The sequence below is a fragment of the Coloeus monedula genome, assembly GCF_965178545.1.
Source record: "Coloeus monedula genome assembly, chromosome: 14".
Lineage (NCBI taxonomy): Eukaryota > Metazoa > Chordata > Aves > Passeriformes > Corvidae > Coloeus > Coloeus monedula.
Window position 1 is genome coordinate 3,055,882 of NC_138794.1, and position 19,845 is coordinate 3,075,726.

The following is a 19,845-nucleotide window of genomic DNA, read 5'->3' on the forward strand; positions in this document are numbered from 1 at the left end:
CCTGTGAGGAGCAGCCGAGGGAGCTGCGGGTGTTCAGCCTGGAGAAAAGGAGGCTCAGGCCTTATCATTCTCCACAACTCCCTGAAAGGCGGCTGTAGCCAGGTGGGGCTTGGCCTCTTCTCCCAGACAACAAGTGACACGAAGAGAGGACACAGCCTCAAGCTGCACCAGGGGAGGCTTAGGTTGAACATTAGGAAAAATTTATTCACAGGAAGCGTGATTAGACATTGGGATTACCTGCCCAAGAGTCACCGTTCCTGACGGTGTTTACGGACAGACTGGACGTCACCCTTAGTGCCACGGTCAGGCTGACACGGTGGCGTTGGGACACGGGCTGTAGATGATCTCAGAGCTCCGTTCCTACCGAATGAACTCCGCGAGCCCGCGGCAGCCGAGGCGGCGCCCAGCGCGCGTGCTCCGCTGTGGCGCATGCGCGGGGCCGCCCGTCAGCGCGCGAGCGGCTCCGCCCCGGCCCCTCCAGCCCGGGGGTCGCGTCCCGCCCGCCGCGGGTCGGGAATGCCGGGCGGTGGCGGAGCGGCGGCTCTGCGGGACGGCGAGGCGCGGTGAGTAAGGAGCCGGACGGGCCCGCGCAGAGCCGGGGGTGGGGGGCTGCTGCCCTCTCTCGTGGAAGCAGCGATGGAGGCGGCAGCCTTAAAGCTGCTCCCGCTGGAGCCGGGAGATGAGGGCACCCAGCGGTGCCGGTTGGGACCTGCCGCACTCTCCTTCCTGGGAGCCAGGATCGGCGCCCCGCTGAGGATCTCCGTGCCCGGCGGGTGCTGTGTGTGCACGGCGTGGCCCCGGCACGACCTGGCGGACGGGTACCTGCAGGCCGACCTGACGTGCAGCAGCGCGGGGCTGACGGCGCGGGACCTGCGCGGCCTCTCGCTGAGCGTGGGCCGGCTGCAGCTGCTGCCGCACCGGCAGCTGCGGAAAGCCACTGTGAGAGCGGTCCTCAAGAGCGCCGCGCTGAAAAAGTCGACTCCCAGAGCGGTGTTGCAGGAGACGATCAGAGAGCTGCTAAGAAACGTGTATGTTTCGCTGCATTGTGTTGTTACTGTTGCCCCAAGTCCCGAAAATCCCGTGGCGTATATTGAAATACTGTCTGCGGACCTTTTGGAGGAGGAAGCTGGATTGATAACTGCCCAAACAAGCATAAAAATTAAGGAGTTGATCACTTTAGAATGGTACAGACATCTGTCAGAAGACACTGCAAAAACTTCCATTGCAGGACTAGATGATGTGGGGAAGTCTTTGAAAGAAATGATTGATCTGCCTTTCCGCTTTCCAAAAACTTTGAAGAAGCTGGGTCTTTCTGTCCCTAATGGAGTGCTATTAATAGGGCCCCCAGGTGTAGGGAAAACTCTTATGGTAAAGGCAGTAGCAAAAGAGCTGGGTGCGTATCTGATTGGCATCAGTGGCCCAGCCCTCCATGGTTCAAGACCAGGAGAAGGTGAAGAGAATCTGCGAAGAGTCTTTGAAAAGGGCAGAGAGATGTCAAACGAGGGCCCAACCATTCTCTTTTTTGATGAGATTGATTCTTTATGCCCAAAGCGAGGAAGTTCCAACAATGCTCCTGAAGATCGTATTGTTGCTCAGTTGCTGACACTGCTGGATGGTGTAGGGAGTGAGGGTAAAATGGTCATTGTGGCAGCAACAAACAGGCCTGATGCCTTAGAGCCTGCACTGAGAAGACCTGGCAGATTTGACCGAGAGGTAAATAAATCCTGTTCCTCATACACTCACATTTCTCTTTCCTTATTGTAGTCATGTTTCATTGTGGGATTCCACAGGTTTGAGATGGGTGTCTTGTTTCTGTCTTTACTTTGCTGCAACTTGGGTAAGTTTGTGTTGGGGTTTTTTTACTCAGGACACTGAGAGCTCCATATACTTGAAAATGGACGGGGAGAGTCTTTATGCTTGTTTGTCATAAAGACACTGAATTGACCTGATCTCGAGGGGGGTTATTTGCTTACAGATGCTTAGCTTTACAGGATTGGATTTTTTCCATTTAAATCCTACACAGAAGATTTATACATCTCTCCTTAAAGGTTTATTGTGACAGAGAACAAGTCACCTCTTGTGTCAAAACTTCTATTCAGGCTTCAGTAACAGAGGTTGGGTCTACTCTGGAAAACTGCCATTAGCCTGGTAGTCCAAAGAAGAGAAACATAGGCAGTTATACAGCACACAGTGCTTGTGCTTGTATTGTTTATTTTTCTGTCTAAACCCACTCCTAGGTCTCCAGCTTAATCAAGTTCTTTAATGCTTTCATAATTATAATTTTTGTTATTTTCCAGGATTTATAGATTGTTGAGATATATTTTTATAATGATGCTTTACCAGGTTTGCAATCATGCATGAATGTTTATCTGTTTTATTTTTTCCTATCATATTAATCTAATTTAGTGCTTGTGATGTAAGGGAATTATTATTTCAGTGTTACGGGACTTGATAAACACTGTCTGACAGTGTCTTATGAACAACTGTTTATGCAAACACTGTTCACTTGAAAAGTAAATGGTATTTTAAATACTTGTCCTTTGTATAGTGCTGGTAATAGGTTTCCTGTAAAACTCTTTGGTTGGGATATAAGTATATAGAAATTTTCAGTAGGCAATATAAAGCAGAGACAAAATTGCTTGCCTAGGTCTATAAAATAAATGAATATAGCAAATTATCTGTTTAAAACTTTTGTTTCTTCTGTTTGGTTTAGGTTATTATTGGGACCCCAACAGTTACACAGAGAAGATCCATCCTGCAGTTGCTTACATCTGATATGCCCATTTCTGCAGAGGTTGATTTGGCTAAGCTGGCAGAAATGACAACTGGGTATGTGGGAGCTGACCTTACAGCACTCTGCAGAGAAGCTGCTATGCAGGCTGTGTCCCACAGCTCTTTGGTATGGTTGCAAATCAGTCGAGAACAATGTCAGTAATACTCCTACTACCCTTTCCTCGTTTATACTCAGCTTTACTTGAAAAGCTCAATAAGTTGAAGGCTCACACCAAGCATATTCTAAATATAAATGTTATGTTTGCTAGTCCTTTCAGTTCTCACCTTAGTTCTGTTAATGCATCTGTGGTTTAATAGTGGCATTTACTAGCCTGTTTGAGATAAAATGTGTTACATTCTTCAGTGTGTGGTGAAAGTGAATTTGGCAATTTTTGAATTTTTATTCAGAAGATTGTAGGATTTGATGTGTGTTAACCCCAGAAGCAGCTATTTGATTTAGCAGATCGCTATCTGATGCAGCTATAATTTAGGGAGTAGTAGTTTTCTCTGAAACATTAATTTCTGTTCTGGATTTTTGTGCCTGCAGTGTCTAAGCTCATTAGATCAGGAATTGGCTTCCTTCTTAGTTGTATTTAGCCTTACGTGAAATGTTTTGCGTATTAATGCAGCATTTAAGAATGACATTAAAATATTGTTAATATGCTCTATCTGGGCTTTTTTCAGGATTCAGCTGAAACTGAAACCATGATTAACATGGGAGACTTCCAAGAAGCTTTTAAAAAAATTCAACCATCCTCTTTTCGAAGTGCAGTTGGACTAACAGAGTGTAATCCTGTGACTTGGGAGCAAATTGGTGGTCTTGAAGATGTGAAATTAAAGTTAAAACAGGTAATGTATTAAATGAATTTAGGAAAACAGCTAATTTCTAATAAATGTGTGCTTCACGGTATTCTGCATGCTGCATTATGAAAATTAATTCTCTTGCCAATTACCTAATTAGCAGTGTATTTTAAACATTACATGAAGTTATTGCAATGTTTGAGTTAGAAATCTTGCAGTCACAAGATACCACCACCAAGCATAGTAATATCATGGGAAAATATGCATGTTTTTAGTAGCTGGAAAAGACCTAACTTGCAGCCAGATAATTTGTCTGTTCCTGAATATCTGTCCAGGGATGGCACTTGGGTATTACCTCTTCAGGATTGCTTTTAGTTCTGTTTCACATGGAAACTTTAAGCAGGGGTCATTATATGAAGAAAGACTAAATCAGTATTCTCTGATTTCCAGTTAATGTTTGTATCAAGGAGAGGAAATTATGGACTTGGCAGTTTTATTGATCACTTGTTACTGAGAATTTTATGCCTTTTTTATGTATCAACAGAGTATTGAGTGGCCCATGAAATTTCCTGAGGCATTTGCCAGGATGGGCCTGTCTCATCCCAAGGGTATTCTTCTCTATGGGCCATCTGGGTGTGCCAAAACCACGCTGGTGAAGGCTGTGGCCACGAGTTGTCACTGTTCCTTTCTCTCTGTAAGTGGTGCTGACCTGTTCTCACCTTACGTTGGAGATTCAGAGAAGATTTTGTCTCAGGTACAGTTTTTTATTTGTATAAGGTCTGTAGTTTATTTTTGCTTGATTTTTGTAAAGTATTAGTTAGACCTAAATTTTGTTGTTGAAAAGATGATAGAGCTCTCATCTGATTATAAAAAGTGAGATTCTATCCCTGAAATTATACCATGTTAAACTTTGAAACTATTTCTGCCCTTTTGTTTTCAGTTCATTTAAGAATGTAAATACGAAGCAGAATTTGCCAATAGTAAATGTTAGCCAGAACAGCTCTTAAGAATCATTACAAATGTACCTTTAAAATTAGGTAAAATACAGAGTATATGTAAGTGGGATTTTTTTTCACCTTACCTGACAGAATGCAGGCATTAATGTTTTACTTTATTAACATTTGTTCAAAGGTTTTTCGCCAAGCAAGAGCAAATCCTCCAGCAATAATATTCCTAGATGAGATTGATTCTATCTTGGGATCTCGGGCACAGGGCAGAGCTGGCCATGGTGTCTCAGAGCGGGTTCTTTCTGTTCTTCTCAATGAATTGGATGGGGTTGGGCTGAAGGTTACAGAAAGAAGAGGAGGCAAGCTACAGCTTGAGGCTCAGTGCCAAGAGCAAAGGGACGAGGAAAGAAAGGTATTTATGCTCCCTTTTCTGTACAGGAAGAATGAGAAATGCTGTCCAGTTGTTTCGAAAATTTTAGTTGTTGGCATTCACATTTTAAATTTAAAATCCTCAAAAACATGCAAGAAGCTCTTTTACTCTGTCATAATTACTAGATTTTAGAAAATACTGTATCTAGGCTGCTGACTGTTTTTACATACACTGTTCCTCAATGAGACCTTGTTTGGACAAAATACCCACACAGGCTAATGAGCATTACTGGTTGGGGTTCATCTTCTGTCACCAAAATCCTTTTCTTGGCACTAAAGTAATTTTTTAGATTGAGTGTGCGATTTTTATTCTTAAAACAAGTTTCTCCCTGAGCTTACTTTTTATAAATACTTCCCCTACTTCATTTGCAGTTCTTTCTCACACATAATGCATACAAAAGCAGCACAGTTGTGATCAGTTACTTACTTAAACAAAAAGTTGTACCTTCACTTGTCAGTGAATGGTTCACTACATGTAATATTTAGCTATTTTGGATATAAATTTCTTCTTCTTATGATACTCTTTGGGAGAATAATGAAAGAAAACAGTTCCAGAATTGTAGGATACTGAATTTTTTGCATGTAAAAGTACTTTCTTACAATCTGGTCAAAGAAAAATCTTGATTTATTGCCAGGGCAGATAGTAATTTCTTCTTTGTCATGTCATCTGCCTTGGACCAAGGCATTTTTTTACCTCAGGAAAGATAAAATACTAATATTGAAGGGAAAAAAACTACATGAAAAATTACATGACCTTTTTGCCCTTCCCCTGTTCTCATTGGTAGTTAACTAATATCTTCAGATATTACCTGTCTCAACCATGCTGCACTAATTTGTTTATCTGATCTCTTACTCAGCTGGAGTTTCAGGAAGCTTTAAACAAAGATTTCATGGTAGTTGCTGCAACTAATAGACCAGATCTGTTGGATGATGCCTTACTCCGTCCTGGAAGGCTGGACAAGATGATCTATATTCCACCTCCAGATCTGAAGGTATTACACATCCATATGTGGCTTAAAAGGGGAAGATACTCATTGCCACCATACTTTAAGAGCAAAGGGGGTAGATTCCTGTAACATATTTAACAATTGATGGGTTTTTCACTAGAGATCAGTCACCAAATTCAAGGTACAATGAAGAAATTTTAAAAGGAATAAAGATATTTGTATTTTAAGCACCAATAGCATTTTAACTGGTGTAGGTAGTTATAGTATTGCATATGGAAAAGAGAAAATACGTATTTACAAAATAAAGCTACAGTTCAGGAAATACCAAAATAAGTTGTCTGCCCTTGCTTCAAATAATTTTTGTGCCCTTTTTCCAAGGGTAGTGTAGCTACTTGTCCTGAGCTTCACAGAAAGAGCTGACCCAAACCATGTCAAATCAGGCCTGTTCTGTCTAAAATGCTGTGTTTTCATGTAGTAAGGAGTAACTGTGAATATCAGACCTTAAGTATATGAGACAACCAGACGAGCATTATCTCCATTGACAGCATTTTATTCTTCCACTAAAACCAGGTGGTTTTGGTACTCTCCTGGATTTTCCGTGGTTCTAATTTCAAATTTGGTACTGCTTTAGAGAAAACTTAATTTTTGTTTTGTTTGGTTTTGTTTTCTTATACAATGTGCACCAATTTACAGGGAAGACTTTCCATTTTGAAAATCTGCACTGAAAAAATTCCATTAGATACCGATGTGTCCTTACAAGATGTGGCAGTCCTAACAGACCTCTTCTCTGGAGCTGATATTGAAAATCTGTGCAAGGAGGTAAGACATACTCCTGGTTCATCTGTGAAATAGACTCTAAATAACAACTTTGAAAAAAAAAGAGCTAACTCATAGATGTTACCAAGCCATCTGTAGTACAGGTTCTTTCACAGTTTGCATTGAAAATACAAAGAAAATCTTTGAAACAGAAGAACTGAACAAGGGTTCATTCTTTAAATAAAAAAAGCCAAATAAGAATAAAGTCTGTCTGTGATAATTTACTAGAAGTTAAGGAACTGTACTACCCTTTATTTCATGTAGCCCTCTCTAATCCATACTCAGATCTAGTTGAATTGTATTCTTACTCCTGCAAGCTGAAATTAGCAGATACTGTCAAGGCTAGAGAGGAAAAAAATGAGAAGAAAAATCCGGAATTTGCGTTGAGCTGTATAAAAGACAGAAGACTAGTAAGAAAATCCAAATATATAAGTGATAAAGGATGTATTGTTTAATCCAGACAGAAAAAGAGAATTAAAAAGTTATGGTAACCTTACTTGGATCTTTATCTGTTGTTAAGTTACACAATGCTGTTTTCAGATGCTTTAATACTTTGTTCCTTGTAAAATATTTTAGAATACTTAGAGTGTTCTTTGCAATTCAAAACATGATAGGGACTTTAAGTTGTTTTTTTTTTTCTTTTAAAGGCTGCTTTGTTGGCATTGCAAGAGAATGGACTTGAAGCAACTGCTGTCAAACAGGAACATTTTGTGAAATCGTTGAAGACTGTAAAACCATCTTTAAGCATAAAAGACTTGGAATTTTATGAAAAATTCTCTAATCAAGAATTAGTCTCTTGAATCTAAAAAGGAGTGGCATAAGTATTTTTAAATATATTACAAAAATTTTGAAAAGGTTTGCATCTTTCCTGCTTTTTAATACTGTACTTACCATAGTTTTCAGAGTGTTTGAAATACAGTAAAGTTTCACTTGTGAAAAGTTCTGCAATTTCAATAATGAATAATAAATGAAAATCTTGTTTGCTTTGGGTAGGTTTACATCTGATGAAACAAGTCATTGAGATACTTAGATAAAACTGTGGAACAGCTTAGTGTGAATGTAGATTTCCTACTTTTAAGTACAAAAATGGCATATTAAGAAAATTTAAAATGTGTTGTGACGTCTCCAAAAGACAGCAAATATTTAAGAAATAGAAAAGCTTTCAGGAAATTAAATAGGAGGAAGTAAGCCCTATTCTATATAATGTAAGGTGTTTTTTATGTGCCTATCTACAGGCTTACTTTCTTACAAGAAGATTCCAGTGGCAGTGAAAAGGTTGTCAGAGCTTAACTCCTTGGTGTAGGTTTGGAAGTCAGGGCTTTTGGGAGTAATTTTAGATTAGTTACTGCTTACTGTACAAACATGTGAATTGAGTAAGCAGGTAACAAGTGTGTAATCAACTCGAACTATAATAATTTCTTCTTTAGAAAAAAAAGAGTTTGCTTAATGACAGTTTCTGCAGAATTATTTTCCCCACCCAACCATTCTTTGTCAATACATTTTTGTTGGTCACCTTCTAAAATACCCAGATCTAAGGGAATTGGTATTACACGTATGTAAGTGTGCATTTTAACTTAAAAGAGTAGGAAGGTTTTTATTATTTTTTATTATCTTTTCCCAGTGAAAATGCTTGTGAACAGAATACACCACTGTCAAAGATAGTTTCTTATTTTAGCTGGGGTTCAGAAGTTATAAACCCACTGGCAAATATTTCTTTCTCTTAACAGGCACACTAGGGACTGTGCTGAGTGTGGTTTATAGTGAGATGGATCACAAAAAGAAGTTCAAGGTGACTGAGGAGGGCAAAAGGCAGTAGTAGAAGCCATTGTAACCTAGAAAAGGGTTCAGATAGAAACAACTGCCCTATAGCTTGGTGGCTTTCATCACCATTTTATAGAAAGGACCATTCTGTCACTTTTTTGGTGGCAACAAATAGTCAGTGCTCGTGAACTTCCCAAATACGCAAAGGTTTCTCAGCAGCAGTGCTGATAAAAAAGTGTGAAAACTCTGTTTTGCTTTCCAGTGTTTGAGAGCTTGCATTAGAATTGCTGGACCTGAAAGTTGTTACAGTAAAATGCTACCAGCTCCTTTGCCCTCAAAGATGCTGCTGCTTAACTTCCACACTTGGTCCCTAGAAGAACCAGCAGAGCTCGCTGTGCTCTGGCACGTCTGTTCCTTGCTGCAGGGAGCGAGCAGCACATGCAGGGAAGGCGGCCTCTCCTCCCTCTCACTGCTTTCCTGTGGCTAAGAGAGAAGGGGAGAAATAGATGGACAGGAGTCGCCTGCTGTCACCTCCAGCCTGCCAGTGGTAGGAGTTTTTCTCAGGGATATTGGGAAGTGATAGGAGCTGTGGAACACAATAAAGTGATGGGAACCTGGGCCTGGGTTGAGCTGCTGCTGCAGCACAAGGGGACGTGGTGACGCTGGGCTGCTCTTTGGTCACTCTGCGAGCTCTGGAAGAGGCAGGCTGTGTCCTCACTTGGGCGTTTGCCTAGATACCCTTTTTGGGCAGCTGATTTAAGAAGGGGAAAGACAAGACGACAAAGGAGAAATGGAGAAGGCAGATTTGAGCGCTGCAGTCACGGAGAGAGAGGGTTTGGCGGCGGGAAGGGCACGGGCCGCGTCCCGCTCTCCCGGCCGCTCCCTGTGGCACCTGCGGGCCGCGCGGGGGCGCTGCCGGGCGGGGGGCGCCGCTCCACGGCGGCCGCTGGGGGGCGCTCTGCCCCGTGCCCCTCAGCGCCGCGGGGCTCAAGGAGCGCGGGGCGGGCCCGGCACCGGCACCGGCACCGGCACCGCCCGCAGCCTCCTGGGCACTCGGGGAGCGCTGAGAGCCGACGCTTGTGCCGGTCCGCAGCCGCCGCCAGGATGAACAGGGGCATCTTGCACACGCTTAAAACCAACAGAGAAGTAAGTTTGCCCGAGGGGTCGGGGCTGTGGTACCCGCCTGCCGGGAGGGATGCGGAGGGCTCGGGCAGCTGCACCGTGGCTGCCACTTGATTTCCCGAGGAAATGGGACCCGCGTAAGGTTCATGCATTAAAAGTGAGGTGTGGAGAAGGGTGATATAGAGGTAAAAGTGAAATTCACGTATTAAAAGTGAGGTGCTGTAAAGAGTAATACAGAGGTAATGTACATGAACAGGTAATCTCCTCCTTAGTTCTGTGTAACCCTTGCTCACCCTGCTCGTGGGTCTGTAACCAGGACATAAGTTCAGCTCTTTTCTCTATTTTATCTTTCAGCTCATTCCCCTGGCTGGAATAATTACCTTCGCAGCAGTTGGGGCGTTCTCTTTTTGTGTCCATTCCCTATTCCGCAAATCTGATGTCATGTAAGCAAAAACTTTCTGCTTAGAGCTTACCCTAACCTTTTTTCATTCAACCGAGTATCTGACCATCATGTTTTACACCATAAAAAAAAGTAAGCCAGGTGCATGTTCCAGAGTATTGGTAAGGACTGAAGTATCTGCAGATTCTAAATAGTGAAGAAATTAATTAATTTGGAGGGTAGTCCAAGTTATTTCTTAACTTTTGATTTAATAGTTATATTTTTTCTTTGATTTAGGTATTAGAAGTTTTAAATGTTCTAATCAAGAATTTCGTATAATCACATAGGTAGATGAGATGCACATATTTTACAACCAGGCTATTGGGTTGTATATAAAGAACAGCATTTGATAGTATTAAGATAGTATTCCAATGGCTTGGCTAATAATTGGAGCCAAATCCTGTACTCCTCAAGCTTTGGGGAGTTTATTTATTTATTTTAAAGTGACTGGAATAGGCATTTTAACTGTCAGGGTAAAAGTCCCCTTACTTTGTGTCTTTATTCAGTTTTGATTTTTCAGCTTGCTTCCCTCACAATGATATGTGAACAGTGCTGGCTTGCTTGGTGCTTTGGAAACTGCAAACAAAGCAAGCCACGCTGATTCCTACCCAGATTTCAAAACAGAGTACCCAAACCTGTGAACTTGTGTTTTAGGGAACTCCTTGCTTAAGTGAATAGCTCTATTGACCATAGGCTGCTCATATGAAAATATATGCAAGGACACACCTTAAAACATAATACCTGTTTTATCTCCTTTTAAAGCATTCACAAGATTGGCAGCCCAGAACCATGGGAGACTATTGATCCTGCCAAGCCTCAGAAGGTAATTTTTATGTATAATATATTTATAAATAGCATAAATTTCCAACATAATGAATCACTTCTTTTAAATGTCGAAGAACTAGCAAAATATGAATGAGGAAACAAGTGTAAAGCCGATGTATATCTAGTTAAAAGTAGAAACAAATACTTAATTCATTACTTTATGTCTTCACTGTATTACCTAATGATAGGATTCAGCTGTTACACTGTAGGTCTGATCTTGAATTTATGCCGAACTTCTGGTTGCTGTCCTATGTCCATTCCCACCCCAAACATCCATTTACTCAATTCCATTGATAACAGTGGAAATTTGGAGCATAGAGGAAGTGCTGTTTACCCTTACCTTGTTCCTGAATTACAGAATTGAGTAAGAATGTTTGAGTACTGCAGCCTGAAGGAAAAATATCATAATTTAATAGAGCAGCTAGGATAAGGAAAAATAAAATTGGCATTATTACTTAATTAATATCCAAGTGATTTTGTTCAACAAGTTATTATCTTATCAGTTGCACATTTCTGATAGGAAAATATAAAACCACTAGAACTTCTTCATCAATAAGATGATGTATGATACGGGGGGATGTGGGAGTGGAGTAAATGCTCACTGAGATTTTGCTAACTTTCATATTTTCCATTTCTTCCAGCTGGTAACAATCAATCAGAAGTGGCAGCCTATAGAAGAGCTGGAAAAGGTCAAAAAGCTTACGAAGTGAGAAGTTTCTGTTGCCTCAAAAAGGTACCCTATGAATCTAGTGGAATCACTTCTGCACAAACTTGACTACTGAAATCAGTGTGCGGAAATGCTTCTGCTACATTTTTAGGGTCTCCCTACATTTTTTTGGACTCTGGATGAGGAGTTTCATGTTGCTTTAGAAGCTGGCATACAGCATCCAAATAGTCCAAAAATCTGACTCAAAATATTAATTTTTAATAGGCATTTAATGTAAATTGTTGAATATTCAGATGGTGGTTATGGATTGAAAAAGCCTTCACAGTTTTTGTAGAATTTCAGGGTTTGTTTCAAAATACATTTGTTTTCTCATTTTATTCATTTTTCGTAAAATAAATTCTAAATTTATACATTTCATGTAAATTGCCCAAAAGCCTTTCTAAATTGGGATTCCTGGTGTTTCAATGCTATATAGAGAGCAAAGTCATAGCCAGAGTATGTCTTTGTATGGCAGCATATGTGTTCATAAAGTACCCTTGCATTCCTTGTCTGTATTAGATGTGGTGACAGTTTAAGTCAAAACTAATGTTCTGCTTCAAATGCTGAAACTTACCCACTGAGGAGTCCGTGAGGTTATTTAAGGGTGGATTTGAGACTGCAGATTTAGAACCTAAAAACCTAAGAGTTAAGCATGGCTAGAAGGGAAATGAAAATAAGGTAATTTCTGTTGTATTTAAATATTGCTCATTATTAATTTTTTTTTAAGTTACTAGAATTAGAAAACTTGCATTATCCAAAACGACATAGTGTTAATTTCTTCTTTTTGTGCGAGGTTGGTTGAGTGTGAGCTCCAAGGTACTGCACAGTTAACAATATTTTTTTCAATTTAAAGATTTTTACATGCTGTTAGGAATATCTATCAAATAAAAACTAATAGATTGAAATTAGAAATGATTCTATGAAGAGACAATTCCTCTTTAAGTTTCTGTGTGTTGCTTGTGGATTGGCCAGGGAAAGAATGTAATAGGCAGACTCCCAGTAAATTAATGAGATAATAAATGCATCCAATGGCAGAACAGTCCTTTTGTAGATATTTTCTGGATGTGCCCTCTTCTGAGCAGTTTCCCAATCTATTCCACAGTTTCCTTTACGATGGATGTTCAGAATTCATATTACTTTCTGTGAGGAAGAAAGCAAAAGTGAAACAACTGCTAATTGGAAAAAGTCCCCTTAAATGAGTAATAGTCAAGTGCTTTAGGTTACTCTGCTGCAGCAATGACAAGCTTAAGTTAGAAAAGCTGTCTCCTGAATTCTCAGATAGTTTGGCTTCAGAAGCTTTATGTTTTCTTCCACCGAGGAAAAAAAAATAGTTTAAATGTTGCATAAATATTTGTTTATCAAGTAAGGATGAGTCAGCATTTATGTTTTAGAGTGAGAGTAACTACTAGTCTTCAGAATAAGTCCTTAGCTTTCATTTTAAGGAATGGCATTCCAAGAAGATTGGATAGCATAGAACCACAAAAATACAGTGCTCTGAGGAATACAAGCTTTAAGGATTTTAAAACAGAAAACATTTTAAAATATTTCTCTGTATTTCCATATTTCTGCTGGACTATACCTAAAACAAAGTGCTGTGCTCTGAGTTGGTGCATTAATTTAATGAGTTTGTTCTTCAGTAAGTCACTTGTTTGGTCTGCAAATACTGTGACCTAAGTATCTGTCAACATTGAGGAAATAAGTGTAAGTAATTTTTAGTTAATTTTTGTATTTAGCCACATTTCAATGATGTTTCCAGTAGCACAGTAAGCAGTGTGATTGCTATCAGTCACAGGTTGTTGTTTCTCTTATCCTGTCCTGAAGCATAACAGCTCTGGTAATAAACTGTTTTGCTTTGTTAGCTCTTCTGTTTTTCTTTATTAATATAGATTTTTTGGGGGACGATTTTCACACAATGTAAGAAATCAAAATATTTTTCTGCAATTCAAGAAGGTTATGAATATTGTTAAAGTTCTTGGGGGTTTGTGTGATCTCTGTGTCATCGCAGACAGTGCATCTGTCTCTTGCAGAGAAGAGGACTTTTGTTTAAAAGTAGAGTACACCAAGGGCAATTACTGCATCTCCCTGCTCAGCTTCTCAATATAAATCTATAAAACAATATACACATTATTTCCTTATTCCACAAACAGTAAAGATTCAATTGGCTGAATTTTATGAGCTGATGTTTATGAGAACGGTAAGACTTCCCTGATCTGTGCTATGCAAACCCATGAGTTTTTATTCCATGAACAATTTAGAGGGTATTGAAACAATTCAACAACTTTCTTGTTTCTCCGCATTTGTCTCCTACTCCACTCTGATCTTGGTTTTGGTTTGGATTTTCTGGTTGGTTTTGGCTTTTTTTTTTTGTTAACAGTGACTATCTTTGCTCATTCTAATTGTACGTTTCCATGGAACTATATCACTTCTGAATTTCATATTACCTACAAAGTTTAATAAAAATGCTCACTAGCTTGTTCAAGTTTAAATATAGGTTAGAAACCATTAGAAATGTGTTTTAGTAGTTATAATCACTATTAGAAATGCATCATTAGAATCTATGGCCATGCTTTTCTAACTTTTCCTAAGTCGTCTATTTGTAAATAGCTTTCTGGAAGAACAGAAGACTAGAAGGTTGCTTTTTGCAGTGTACATACAATGAAGTACTAGTTTTGGTATTACAATAGTGCTTCAAGGCCTTAAAATTGCAGGTCTTGTGGTGGTGTGGTTATCAGAGAGCTGTGTTGAATTTTTTGGTTTCTTTGCATGTGATAGCCCCAGTATCAGCATTTCTCCTTCTGACCCCCTGCATTTCTCTGCCACAAGGTGCTATTAGTGTAGTTCTGAACTCTCTGGTTATTTCACTGGTGTGCGAGCTTTCTGCAAAAATAGTAACTTACAGAGGGGCCTGATGCAACTGTTGAAGGAAGTGGTTCATCTTGCAGTTGTCTGCCTCACTACAGAGGGTGATTGAACCTAGGACTAGCTGTGGAAAACAAACAAGAGTAATGGGAATGATTCACTGAATCCAGCCAATATTTGGTGTTGGACACTTCCCAAAAAAGCTTTCAGATTAAACAAACATGGCACAGTTTTCATTTGCTGTCTGAAGCCTTTGCTGTTCAGACATCCCTGCAATACGGGAGCACACAGACAATGAAATCCCATAAAAAGTGTAACTGAAATAGAAATAAAAGCAATACTGCTGGCCCAGCCTTGGGCACTGTGGTTGGACATGGTGAGTGTTGCCCTTCAGGTGCTGATGTGAACAGGGTGCAGGCAGCTTGTTTGCCCAAAGCTCTCTCCATCGGGAAGTAGCCATCACAGTAATGGCACCTGCAAGGCCGTGAGCTGACACCGCGTCCAAAGCACATTCGCCCGCGCACCTCGCCCTGACCAAAGATCACACACCCTCACCACGGCTGTACCAACCCTATTTATGCTGGACCTTGCCCAGATGAACAAGGGATTTGGTTTCATTATCTTTTACTTTCAGATAATTTTGTTGTGCATACATTCTGACCAGAGAAATTACTGGAGAGGCGCTGCCCTTCTTCGGGGCTCACCTAGGATGTGTGAGGGCCCCTCACAGCATGGGGTGCCCAGGGCCTGGGACAAATTTCACCCTAAAGAGTGAGAGCTGTCCTGCAGCATCACCACAGTGCCTGTGTGGGGACTGAGAGCCATGTGAACAAGGTGTAACAGTGGGGGTGGCAGGGCCCTGGTTGGGAGCCCAGGAGACCGTTTGTCTGGGTCTCAGGATATAGGCCAGTATTGGCCTTCACTGCCAGGTTACCAAATTAATTTAAATAAACCCTCGTCTCTTAGCAATGGGGGCATGAAAAAGGGTTTGGTTTGGTGTTGGTTTTCACGTTGTTTAAGACTTCCAAAGTTTGGCCTGGTGCATCAGGCCAGCTCCGTGGCCTCCATTCGGGGGTTGTGACACTGCACAGGCTGTGTCCGGAATCCCTGGAGGTGTCTGGGCTGTCCTGGCTGGTGGCTCTGTGTGTGGAGCCCCATGAACAGGCTGGGCTGTGCAGCAGCAGCAGTGACAGCCAGGCTGGGGTGCTGGGCTGGCAGGCGTGCTCCTGTCCTGGCTGGCAGTACCATTTCTGCTGCTCATGGCCAAGATTTGACAGTGTGTAATGTTTCCTAAAAGGTCTGTATAAATAATTTAGGCTTCATCATGCAACATTTTTAAGATAAAGCAAGTCACTTTTGTGACCTTCTTTCCATAGGTTTAAAAAGTACTTGTGAACATCTGTTAAAATTCAGATAGATGTGCTTCCACTTTTATTGGCTGTCAAGCAGTAGAAAAATCACTTCAACTTGAAATATTTGATATAGAATATTTCTAGACTGTGGTATGACTTGCTTGCTGCCACTCACATCCTCCTCCCTGTTTTCTATTGAGACTCATTTCTTTTTTCACTTGTTGGCACATATTTTCTTCTTGCCAAATCTCTTTCTGTCTCACCCATCAAAACAAAACACATCAGAAAAACTTAGATTTTTCTTGGCCTAATTTATTTCTACTATTACTACTGTTTATTGGTGTACCTGCACTGTGTTCTAGAAAGTTACACGTCTAATGAGTAGATCAAAATATAGTTAGGCTGGTGGTTTAAACTAAGAAATTAACCAGAGAAGGCCCTGCTTGTAATGTTTGCTTTCCTTCTCCCTCTTTCCTCTTCTGCTTTGCTTTATTTATGCTGATGGATTGTAATAAATGCATCATGGGGGAAAAAAAGAGGAGCCTTACTAATAACAATAAGGATACATAGACTGTAAACATTTCAAGAAGAAATCTCTATATTTTCATTATATGCATAAATAACAAAGTACTTAAAAATTGTCTTTCCATTTTTCAAAAAAATGAAACACAAATTTGGGCCATAGACATAAGCATGCATTATCTTTCAGTAGACTCACATAAAAACATTTGCAGTTTTTCTTTTAATTTGTTGACAAATTAACGCTATGTTGGTATGTAGGGTCCATTCCACTGAAAGCTCTCTCTAAATTATGCTGCTGCAGAAAAATAAAGGCCATATCTGCTAATAGTATTATGGGAGGTTCTTGCTCACCCACTTTTGTCCAGATATCTTTTGTTGTGAGTAAGGGCTGTTCTGTAACTGAAATTCTGTTCATCTGGTTGTTTCTTTGCAGGTAAATGGTAAAATAATTTGTTCGCGTTGTGTAACTCCAAACTTGAAGTGGTCCGGCAGTTTTTAATCCTAAGCACTATAAATCATCGTGATTCCTGTAGTGTGGCAGACTGATAGTGCCAGTCCAGGCAGAAACTGCTTTTTTTCATTTGTGTATTTTCTGAGTAATTAGAAGACATAGTTTCTGTAAGTTCAAACTCCCTTAGCGCTCACTCAGGCAGATTTGCTGACTTCACTGACCCCAAGTGTTGCTGAAGTGGGGGAGGGAGATGATAGCTCTTGGACTTGGAACTTTTATCACAGCCGTTGATTTTATAATCTGAACTCCCTGCTGAAGGGCATGGGAATTCTGCACAGACATTGCTGTTACCAGAGGATGGTAAACTGAGAATCTACAGACTCTGGAGGATAAGTCATTAGAATACAGCACCAAAAATAGACTCTGGGGACCAGAGCTCTGTAGCAATCCTGTCAGCATTGCCTAAATCATGAAAGCATGCAGTCACAAGGTAGAGCTGCCTGCATCCCACTTCACAGTTACAGTTCTGTAGAAGTCTTTGCTTTTCAAGCCATTTTGTATCATTTTACTCATTTGTACAGTATTTGGCACCAGAGGTGGACTGTGGGCTCGAGGGCTGCATCAGCCTTTTGCACAGAGCTGTATTTTATCTTCAGAAAGTACTGGTGCATGGTGTGAGGTGTAAATGAGGAACATTTACCTCCCCGCTAGATTATAACAGAGACTGTCAACAGCACAGTGTTAGTGAAAACTGGAGTTCTTTCCCTTCCTGTTTCAGTATTGTATCCTATGTGAATTTTTTGTTGCAAGGTTGTGTATTAGCTGAGAGGTCAGAAAGCCACACAAGTCTGAAAAACTTCTTGCATATAAATAAATTAGTTCAAGCTTTGCAAAACTATCACATTCTTGATCTCCTTTTGGGTGTCAGTTCTTTAATTGAATTAAATGTATTTCCAGTAGGCAGGTAACTAATAAACACCATCCTTTATCTGATGCTGCTGCTGCACAAACAAGGAAGTAAATGCAAAAAGTCCTGATCTCTGATAGTAACAGAAAAATCTTATCAGTTTGCCAAAGAAAAGCAAAGTCATCCACTGCTGATAAATCACATATTCACTGCATTAAAACAAATGGAAAGGTGGGGTTTTATTGAAGCTGTTAAAACGGTTTCATTTAATGATACATCTTTGCCTTCTGAGGTGACTTCTAAAATTCAGTAAAGCCTAAGTATTTTTGAAGACACTTAGCACTATGCTGCCTGTGCTGTTAGCATTATTAAATATGTTAGCATTATGCTGCCATTACTGTGTTTAGTTTTCTTCTTGGGAAATGCTTTGAATGAAACGTTATCGTCAGAAAAATTTAATTTGTCTTCAAGACTGCAGTATCCACCTCACTCACAAAAGCAGAAATCTGCAGCACAATCCTAGTCATAATGATTTGCAGTTCTGGTCATTGCCAAACTTGTGGTCATATTTCCAGTGTTACAATAGCATGTTCTACAAAGTAGATGAAAAAACATTAGTTTGAAGTTAGGTGAATGTTTTTATACTGATTTCAGGGAGGCATGGAATTAATACAGTAAAAATTGTAGTGGTTGTGTTTATGTACTAATACATGTTTTTTGAAAATTCTCTCTTAAGAAAAGTTAAAACATTTAAGAACTGGGCATGTCTCTGCTCAAGCTCCTGTATTTGTATTTGTATTAGTTCAAAGAGGAAGCTTTCGCACTACACAAAACAGGGTGTTACAAGGAAGTCTGTGTTTGAGCATATACTGTTGAGAGTGTCACTTCTCAGTAGGTGTAAAGGGCATAGGTGTACACCCTCTACGGTAAACAAAAATTACCATCAAAGTCATAGATGGATTCCCTCAATAAAGAACCAAAAAGAACCTTCCTATCTGCTTCTAGAAATCCTCACAGTTGTGTGGCTGGCAGTGCCACAGGTGTAACATGCATTCCTTAAGGAATAGTACAGCACAGGGGTATTGCTGTAGCTGCAATACATTTGTTGAAGAAAAGTGTAATCAGTTTTAAACAAGCAAAAACTAAGATAAGTTCTTTACTTACTGAGCTTTTTTCTTCTTCACTAAACAGATAAAGTATGGCAACCCAACAAAGAAGGGAGATGGGGGCAACACTCCAATTTTCTTTTTTTCATGCAGTAATGAAAGTTTGTGGTATAAGCTAGACAGGTAAAACATACCTTGTTTAAGAGAAAAATGACTGTAAAACCATCTGATGTCTTAGTTGAACTAAGCTGAACTGCACAACAGATCAATTAATGCTGCAGTCTGTAAAGGAAATTGGTGTTGGACCACCACAGATACAGAATGAGTCATACTTGGTTGCATGGTAATGTAATGGAGTCTAATGTTTCCCAGTTGCTATCTGCAGAACCCACATGATCTGGCTTTATGTTTTCTCCCCTCCTTCCTTTTTTTGCACACGAACACACCTTGTATCATAAACAAGATATGAACTCTTAAAAAATAAAAAAAAAAATTAAAAAAAAAAAAATAATCCGGGCAAACAACCCTGCAGTATGAATACCTCTACTTAGCCATAGCAGGTGGTGGGCTAATTATTGAGATTTAATTTTGTTATTACTCCACCTCCATGAGCAGCTTCCTTCTAGCTCTGACAGATAAAATTAGGAATTGCCTCTTCTCTTGATCCTCTCCTCAGAGAATCTCAAATGTAGTAAGTCTGTGGAAGAAAAATATTCTGCTTTCATTGCTGCTTTACAAAGACACTTTATTAATAGAGTTAACGTAACGAGATAGCCTGCATAGCTATTCACAAGTGAGCATATCTAAAAGATATCTTCATTTACAGCTAACTACCCATGAACCTTTAACTTTTGATAAGCAGAGAGTTACTTTCCTTTGAATTTTCTATTCTATGACTTGAACTTCGCTCTGTGGCAAGTTGAGGAAGCTAGGTTGCTTGAAAACCATCCTCACTGAGTCCATCTAGGTTATATTTAAAGCAAATAGAAAGAAAGAAACCAGTGTGTAACTGGTTGGGTAATTTCTGTTTCCAGTTTAAGGTGTGTGCAAAAGCTTAGAAAATACAGAATTGCTTAATAGCTT

The 19,845-nt window shown here is 40.0% G+C and overlaps 2 protein-coding genes across 2 annotated transcripts; both read left to right on the plus strand.

The window, feature by feature from the left end:
- Positions 1–636: 636 nt before the first annotated feature.
- On the plus strand, positions 637–7,556 carry AFG2B (AFG2 AAA ATPase homolog B; the record flags this gene model as incomplete). Its single annotated transcript, XM_082291095.1, has 8 exons — positions 637–1,713; positions 2,714–2,899; positions 3,457–3,621; positions 4,118–4,327; positions 4,705–4,932; positions 5,807–5,941; positions 6,590–6,715; positions 7,360–7,556. The coding sequence occupies 8 exons, from the start codon at positions 637–639 to the stop codon at positions 7,510–7,512; spliced, it is 2,280 nt and encodes a 759-aa protein (XP_082147221.1). The 3' UTR covers positions 7,513–7,556.
- Positions 7,557–9,487: 1,931 nt separating this feature from the next.
- Positions 9,488–13,365, plus strand: LOC309578030 (normal mucosa of esophagus-specific gene 1 protein). The gene is made up of 4 exons (XM_082290358.1): positions 9,488–9,619; positions 9,950–10,038; positions 10,797–10,857; positions 11,501–13,365. Exons 1-4 carry the CDS (start codon positions 9,578–9,580, stop codon positions 11,567–11,569), a joined length of 261 nt encoding a protein of 86 aa, XP_082146484.1. The 5' UTR covers positions 9,488–9,577; the 3' UTR covers positions 11,570–13,365.
- The last annotated feature ends 6,480 nt before the right edge of the window (positions 13,366–19,845 follow it).

Coding starts and splice junctions, on each gene's coding strand:
- LOC309578030 (XM_082290358.1), top strand. CDS start 9,578: ATGAACAGGGGCATCTTGCACACGCTTAAAACCAACAGAGAA. Junction 9,620..9,949: donor CGCTTAAAACCAACAGAGAA/GTAAGTTTGCCC, acceptor TTTATCTTTCAG/CTCATTCCCCTGGCTGGAAT. Junction 10,858..11,500: donor ATCCTGCCAAGCCTCAGAAG/GTAATTTTTATG, acceptor CATTTCTTCCAG/CTGGTAACAATCAATCAGAA.